The sequence below is a fragment of the Enhydra lutris genome, unplaced genomic scaffold (assembly GCF_002288905.1).
Source record: "Enhydra lutris kenyoni isolate GAN:26980312 unplaced genomic scaffold, ASM228890v2 scaffoldscaffold24, whole genome shotgun sequence".
Lineage (NCBI taxonomy): Eukaryota > Metazoa > Chordata > Mammalia > Carnivora > Mustelidae > Enhydra > Enhydra lutris.
Genome location: NW_019154108.1, coordinates 18,620,099 through 18,628,151, shown reverse-complemented (window position 1 = coordinate 18,628,151; position 8,053 = coordinate 18,620,099). Strand labels below are relative to the sequence as shown.

Sequence of the window (8,053 nt, the reverse complement as noted above, 5' to 3'; positions counted from 1 at the left end):
TAATCCCAAGGGAGAGCTGAGGGGGAACGGTGGGAGGCGAAGGGAGCTGTAAGGCCTTTATGGGAAGGTGAGAGAGGGAGGGCATTTCTTACCTTGACCTCAGAGATAAGGACACTGAACTAGCTGCTGCTTAAACCCAGGATCATTCATCAGTTTACAGAGGAGTGGGGATTCTAATTTTGGCCGGGAGGGCAGTGGAAAAAGCGTAGCAAATTCGTATTTGAATTCTGGTGTAACACTAATTGCGTAACGCTGAGCAAATTATTTAACCTGACTCTTAGCAAAGATGCCTGGCACACAGATGCTCAAGAAAGCGTCCAGCCCCCCCCCCACCCCCCCCCCGGCCATTGGTCTGCTAATTCCAACCCTCTGATCTTGGGTAAGTCTCTAACTTTCTGACTGCGTTTCTTCCTCTCCGAAACGGAGGAGATGAGATGACGAACTGCGGTAAAGGGCTTCCTTAGCCCCCCGAGCATGAAGGAGCACAGTAAAGGGTAGTAATCAGTGTAATCCCGACGCCGCCTTGCGCGGCTTGCGCCTTCGGCTCCCGTCGGTGCGGACGGGGCAGGTTCGGGCGCAGGCTGCGATCCCCACTGTGCGTGCCTCACCGGCTCGCCACCCCCTACGCAAATCCGCCCGCTGCCGCTGAGCTGGTTTTCTGATTTTACTAGAGGCGGACGGGTTTTTTCCTACTAAACTGAGTGGGCGCTTCTCGGGCCGTGTGACTTCCCCGCCGCTTCTCCTTCCGCACGCCGGTGCAGCCGGGTGGAGAGGGCAGCCGCGCGCGCCCAGCTGGGGGCAAGTTGCGGGCGCCCCGCCCCGTCGAGCTCCCGGGCCCCGCCTCCACCATCCCCACTCGCCGTCCCGCTCTCCGATTGGTCGGCAGCGCTCAGCCCCGCCCTGCTCCCTCCGAGGGAATAAAAGCCGCGGGGGTAGCGGTGAGTCCGCGCGTGCAACCCGATAAAGCTAAGAAGCTTTGGATAGTGCCAGCCGCCGGCCCTGGTCCTCGTTCGCCGTGACCGCTGGAGTCCGTCACCATCCTCCCCGCGACGTGCTGCCCCGAACCCGCAGCCATGTGCCGGACCTTGGCCGCCTTCCCCACCACCTGCCTGGAGAGGTAAGAGGAGCTTGTCCGTGGGTCTTCCAGCTGCCCGCACCAAGTCCAAGTCCCACCAGTCCTTAGGGAGTAGAGGGACAGGCTTGGGGACCGGGCGGGCAGGAGAATGGGACTCTAGTGACTTGAGTGGAGAGGCAGAGGTCACCTTGGTTCCAGGTTTTCAGATGCCTCCTTTAGAGTCTTAGAGCAGCGACGGGCCAAGAGAAGGGAGAAGGAAGAACCGCGGGAAGCAAAGGAATCACTGCTCTCTGTCATTCCCCGTCTTCTGAGGAGTGGCAGTCCTCAGCTGACCTGCCGAAGACAGGGCTGCAGAAGAGCTCAGTGGCACCGGCAGGCGGAACTCCCTTTTCTAGTTTCTTCAGCACTCGGTTTTCATTCTATTTGTGTGCCGGGAATCCCATTCACAGCCCAGGTCTAGGAGCGAGGTCTGTCCGGGCCCTGAGAAGGCAGGGGGGTGTTTTTTTTGGGGGGGGGGGGGGGGGGCGGCGGGGGGACCCGGTGAGGAATGCGCCCACTTCCCAGGGAGCTACTGAACCACGTCTGGTCCTTGCTGGAGCTGGTGGCTGGGAAGGAAAAGATGAAGAAGGTGAAAACAGGAATCAATTTCCGCACAGTTCCCAAGATATTCCTGATAAGCCTAGAGGGTGCGGAACTGCCTTCTGCTCACCAACAGCCACAAAATAGAGCAGTGTGGCTTAAGTGGGGAAAAGCCCACGTGTGCTGTGCTCTAAACTCCTAAAGTTTAAGTCCTACTGAGAAACAGCTAAAGGATTACTTTCATTGTTCTGGGTTGGTGATATTAAGAGACAAGCAGAGTTTAAGCCCTGGAAACAGCTGAAGTTTCCCAGGGACCCTTGAGGCTGGAATGAGGGGACACCAGCCTAAAGTCTTTGGGACCCCATAAACCTTTTTGCCCTGGCTGAATCAGTATAGGATCCTACATGTTCCTGCTTTGTCTTCCAGAGCCAAAGAGTTCAAGACACGGCTGGGGATCTTTCTTCACAAATCAGAGCTGGGCTCTGATACTGGGAGCATTGGCAAGTTTGAGTGGAGCAGCAAACACAGCAAAGAGGGGTAAGCCCCGCTAGCCGGCCTAGGGCCCTGGAGGGGAGGGAGGCAGATTTAGGGAAAGAGCCACAAGAAAGAAAATACAAGGAGAAATTAGGACATGAATGGTGGGCCTTGGTGACCCCTTCCTGGAGATTTTAGTGAAGATTCCTGCTGGTCTGGCATGGGTGACTGGATAGGGGGCGCCTGGGTTCTGAGGTCACCAACAGACCAGGGCTGTCTAGTTTCCAGACAGGGTCGGAATATCTAGTTACCAGACTCCCCCACCTGGAGATGTCATTGTCCATGCAGCCGGGGCTAGGACAGGGTCTGCGAACACTTGAGGCTTTTCAGTCAATGACTCTTCCTCCATTAGCGTGCACTCTGCCTACAAGCCCTTTCACATGAACACCAGTGTTCAATCTCCAGGTGCTGCTCTGGTCTCTGGCATTATGGGTAGAGTTCATCTCTCTCCCTGAGGCCCTGCTTTTCATGAGGGAAGTGTAGAAAACAAAGTTCAGAGTCAGAGGAAGAGAAAAATTTTTGGACAGCGAAGAGACCATCTTAGAGTTATTTACTGAGGGGCAGAAGGTCCTTGAATTTGGTTTCTCGTTACTGAACTGTGCTCTAGAAAAATACCTATAGCCTCAATTAAGAGTTCGAGAAGTCAGCTCCAATAATCACCCGGCGATGTGAATCCTACAACTTCCATCGGAGTTCCGGATAGGATTTATGCTATGCATTACTGTGCTGGTTTTTTTCAAAATGAAAATCTTGGCTTTTCTTTTTTCTCTTTTTCTTTTTTAGCAGAAACTTCTCAGAAGATGTGCTGGGGTGGAAAGAGTCATTTGACTTGCTACTGAGCAGTAAAAGTGAGTAGGACCCTGTTGTGTCTGTCTGTGGATGGCACATGTGTACCCATGTGCTTTGGAGCCAGCCTGAGGGATGCTGAAAAGCGTGGGCAAAATAATAGTCGTAGTAATAATAATAACGATCCCCTAGTGTGCCAGCCTCTGTTCAGAACACAAAGGCAGGTCCTTGTTCAAGAAAATTACATCCTAAAAATAGAACCATTAACCACAATTGCTGTCTTTCTTCTTTTATTCCCTGCTGTCCCGCTGTCTGACCTGTCTCTCCCTCTCTCCCCTCAACCCCAGATGGAGTGGCCGCTTTCCACGCCTTCCTGAAGACGGAGTTCAGCGAGGAGAACCTGGAGTTCTGGCTGGCCTGCGAGGAGTTTAAGAAGCTCCGGTCGGCCACCAAGCTGGCCTCTCGGGCTCACAAGATCTTTGAGGAGTTCATCCGCAGCGAAGCCCCTAAGGAGGTCAGAACCTCAGCAGGTTCCGGGGCTCCTCCAGACCCTGGCTGCCCCTTCCCCGCCGAGGACTGGGGCTGGGGGCGGTCTAGTCAGGAAGGGTTGACTTTAGAGAGCGATCTTATGTGGCACAGGGCTGAATGGTCTTCCGTGGCCGGAGACTAGGAGAGCCAGGCGCCCTGCGACTCCTGGCTGCTGTCACCCTCAGACTCGCTGAGGGGGGGCTGGAGGGCTTGGCAGGGAGGGGTTCTGGCTTCTGTCCATACCCACTTTTGCAGAGAGGCTCAAAACACACGAGCGGAGAGACGGGTCAACCTGGGGACCTCGTGTGACCTGGTTCCGTCTCCTGACTGACCTGCCTCTGGCTGGCTGGTTCGTGGGTGGTGAATTTTTGCACGTCCCCCCCCCCCACCCCGTCCTTGGCTGCTTGCCACCAGCATTTGGCAAAGCGAGTGGGGCCACCTTGTGGAGAGAGAATAGAATAGAAATGCCTTGCTTTTGTAGCCTCTGTATTTTTCTGAGCACTCTAATTTTTTCCACGTTATTCCATAAAGACTTATTGAGCACCCATTACATGCAAGGCACGGTTATAGTCACTGGGGACATAGCCGGGACAAGAAGTCTCTACTATTGAGAGAAGATGACAATAACCGATTAAATGAGTAAATAACATGTCAGGTGACGGCGCGTGTTCTGACCCAAGCAAACAGGATTTGAAAGGGAGCCCTGGAGTACAGGGTGGCCGGATGTGAGGTCTTTTTGTTTTACAAAGGGAAGTGAGGGGTGGGCCACCCCGTTAGGTGACAAAGGAACAGATGCACATAAGAAGGGAGGGAAGAACATTGCAACAGAGGAAATGGCAAGTGCAAAAGCCAGCAGGAAGGGGGCCCGAGTGGAGCTCAGAGAGTGAGGGAGGCAGAGTAGGAGAGGTCAGACCAGGGGGCAGGGGGCCAGATGTGGGCCCAGGTGGCTGTGTGGGCCCAGCACACACGCTGGCTTTTCCTCTGAGTGACACAGGACAGCCCTGCTGCTGGCAACCTGACTTGAGTTTTCCGAGGCTCACTCTAACCGCTGGCTAGGGAACCGGCCACAGGCATGAGGGTGGAGGAGAGAGACCAGTTAGCAGGCTCTGGCATTAACCTGAGGAGAGAGGCAACGGAGAACTGAGCCAGGACTGTCCGAAGGGGGAGGAAAAGGCGTTAGCTCTGTACATTCTTCATACATCCTTGATAACTTTGGAAGATCGGAGGGCAGATCCTGCGTCCAATTGCACGGACGGGCCCAGAGTTGAAAAGCCAGTTAATGGTCAACTCAGGAGACCCCAGGTTCCTGGTTCAGGCCCATCACCCTCCCCCCTCCCCAACCCCATGGCCCTCTGGACCCCTTGCCTGGCCCACCCTCCCCTCACCCACATGCTTGCCTTCCTTCCCACAGGTGAACATAGACCACGAGACCAGGGAGCTGACCAGGATGAACCTGCAGGCTGCCACGGCCACGTGCTTTGACGTGGCTCAGGGGAAGACTCGCACCCTGATGGAGAAGGACTCCTATCCACGCTTCCTGAAGTCCCCTGCTTACCGGGACCTGGTGGCCCAAGCCTCGGCCACCTCTGCCTCTCTGGCCAGCAGCAGCCACGAAGAGCCCCTGCACACCTGAGTCTCATGGCGGGGAGGGAGCCAGCCCGGGGGGAGAGGTGGAGTCACCCATCCCTAAGGCAGATTCCACCAAGCAAGCGCGAGAGGACAGTGAAGAAAAAAGCCCATTGGCAGCCTGTTTTGGAAGCGGCCTCTCCTCCAGATACTGTGGCACTGGGCTCCGTGCACGAGAGGGCCCCCTCCACCCCCACTTCCAGGACCAGCGGATAAGGACCGAAGATGAGGGTCGCGTGGGGCTCTCTGGGGAAAGGAAAGGCAGCGTAGGAGTTATCCTTGCTCTTGTCGTTCTCCACGGGCAAGAATTATTCCAGGGTGGACTGGGAAACACGGATAAAGGAAACTTGAAAAGGAGAGCAGGACAGCCAGACCAGCTCTTCCTCCGGGGAGGAGGTGACTCCGGCTACATCCTGTTTTTCTAGTTGCCGGGTGCCCAGGCCCAGGAGGGAGCTGCGGATGCGGTGCCTTCCCACTCTGCCCTCCTCACCTGCCTCCAGGCTGCCTGGGGCTCCCTTAGCTTGCCCTTCCCCACATTTGTGTCCAGCCTCATGGTCTTTGCAAGGCCAGAGAACAATTTGACACTTGCCCAAAATGAGATTTTTTTTTTTTTTAATACCTCGAAAACTGGCCTTTTGAGCCCCTTTCCACATCAGTAGAGAGCCTGGAAAAGGGGCCAGTGTGCTCCTGTGAAATTAATCTTGGTGCTCTTGGTGACCTTTGCAGGCGGTCCCCGGCCCTGTGCTTGAAGCAAGGTCCATCTGTGAGTAGGGCCTGATGTGGGGGGGCGGTGTGCCCTCGCCTGGCCCCGTGCTGCCCTAGACCATAGGGCCCATGAGGCGGAAGGTGTGGGGCCTCTCAGTGAGTGGCTAGTTCAGCTCTTGGGCTCTGCAGTATGGAATGAGGAAGAAAAGGATCCTAAGAAATCTCTTCGCAGTTCCCAAAAGTTCCGTTGAAATCAAGCCAGCATTTTTTCTGGGTGTGAGAACAGGGAAAGAGAGATGCCCAGAATGGAAGGGGAACCTTATGTTTCCTTCCTGTGGATGTGAGGTGCACTTACTGGAGTGTTGGGGGAAGTTGGACCAGGGACCACGGTGGCCCTTGGAAGACAGAAGCCAGGGGTGCAGCTGGAGAGAGAGGCTGCTTGGAAGAACCCGGCTGGGGTGGGGGCGGGGAATCAGGACCTGCTTGTCACCTCAGGGCAACCCCAAACACGCATTTTCCTGGTGGAGCCCGGGCCCAGGAACTGAATGAACCAGGCGGCCCCCTTCGACCCCAGGAAAAGCAACACTGTTCTCTCTACGCTCTGAGCTCCTCCAGGAGAAAATTATTTAAGTATAATGTGTTGTTGGTTTTGTGACAATTGTCATAGCATATTATTTTTATTACTGTTGTGTTGTTGGTGTTGTTATTTATTGTAATTTCAGTTTGCCTCTGTTGGAGAATCTCAGCAGGAGCTGGCAGCCTGTCTCCCTCTCCACCAGACTCTACCTCTGAACGTGCTGGGAACCTCTTAGCGCCTGTCAGGGACTCCTCACTGTTTAACTATTTATTTATTGTTGACAATGGAGCTGGTTTCCTAGATAAGAAGGATGTACTTTACCCTTGTTTCCCTGTTTTAGCATGTTATATTCTTGTAAAATAAAAATAAAACCCAAATACGAGATCTTGGCTGTAAGTTCTGTGCAGGTGGGAAGAGGGAGGGGAAGCCTGGGGCAGGAGCTGGCCTCTGGAGAGCCCTCCCCGCACATGCCAGAGCTCTCAGGTCACAGGCAGAGGCCCAAGGGGAAGACCCATGTTTGTCTAGTGCCTGGTAGAGTTGATGAGAAGGGCCCAGGTGCTAAGGGTGGCCCCCGAGATTGGTAACTTCCTTTAGCCGATGATAGTCCCAACTTGTGTCAGGCTGTTGTGTCGTGTCAAAGGGACCCAGTCAGCCTGCTGTCATTGGAGAGCCCATGTCCTTCACCCAGAGCTAACCATTCCCAACTTGGCCTCTCACAACACGAGGGGAGGCTCCCCTTGGTCCAGTAGCCACAGGTGACAAGTTAGACAAGGTAGCTTTCAGGGCATACTCACTTTTGCCCATTTTTAATTTGCATTAGGATTTCACAGAAATTCAAAGCATTGGTATTTTGCAAATAATTTCATAGACGGCTCTGAGATGCGCTGGGAAGCTACTCTGTACGTGACACTGTTCCATCCCATGGGCTGAGGATGCCAGAGCGTTGAGCTGGGCTTGAAAGGATCTGGGGGTGGGTTTGCAAGGATCGTATCAGCTCTTCCTTCGCCAATAGCCTATTTGTTCTCTCTCTTCTTACCCCACTGATCCTCTCCCCCACCCCATTACCACTATTTAGAAAATCCTTTTCTATCGAATTACCTGTCTGTACTCTCTGGTTCATCCACTTGCAGGCGGATGATATCTAGTTGACCATGTGGGACGGGGTGAGCCGAGGGTCTTCCTACTGTAATCCTCCCAAGCCCTTTGCTTGAATTACCTGTTTATCCACAGATCTGGACCTTCTCTTGGCTTTTATTTCTCCCCTATTGTTTGTCTGAGTAAGTGACCAGACTCCAGGAATGTCGGCTGGAAAACCAGGTCTAAGGAATGTTTCTGTGGGCATCTCCAGGAGGGACTCAGAATTGAGGGGCCTGAGAAGGAAGATACGGTCAGAGGCTACGGATGGGCCCTGATCTCAGGGAGTCTTTCCACCAGCTCCATGAGGTTTGTTAGCCTGTGATTCGAGGAGCTGGGGCTCATGGGGCAAGGAACGGACCCCAGGCAGCTGGCTGGAGAGAGCAGTGGGGTTGGATGGGAGCGATGGGAACCCAGTTACAGCATCAGGGGTCATCCGGTGTGCAAGAGATGGGTGTGGGAAGGATTGATGGGGAAAGAAGAAAGCTGGGTACCCAGGGAGGCAGGGA

At 54.4% G+C, this 8,053-nt stretch overlaps 1 protein-coding gene across 2 annotated transcripts; it reads left to right on the top strand.

The window, feature by feature from the left end:
• Positions 1-961: 961 nt before the first annotated feature.
• On the top strand, positions 962-6,780 carry LOC111150757 (regulator of G protein signaling 16). Of its 2 annotated transcripts, none has more exons than XM_022508344.1 (5): positions 962-1,117; positions 2,081-2,191; positions 2,975-3,036; positions 3,322-3,488; positions 4,914-6,780. In XM_022508344.1, exons 1-5 carry the CDS (start codon positions 1,074-1,076, stop codon positions 5,133-5,135), a joined length of 606 nt encoding a protein of 201 aa, XP_022364052.1. In that variant the 5' UTR covers positions 962-1,073; the 3' UTR covers positions 5,136-6,780. The 2 variants fall into 2 exon arrangements, with proteins under 2 accessions (XP_022364052.1, XP_022364051.1); XM_022508343.1 differs by having other exon boundaries at positions 2,972-3,036.
• The last annotated feature ends 1,273 nt before the right edge of the window (positions 6,781-8,053 follow it).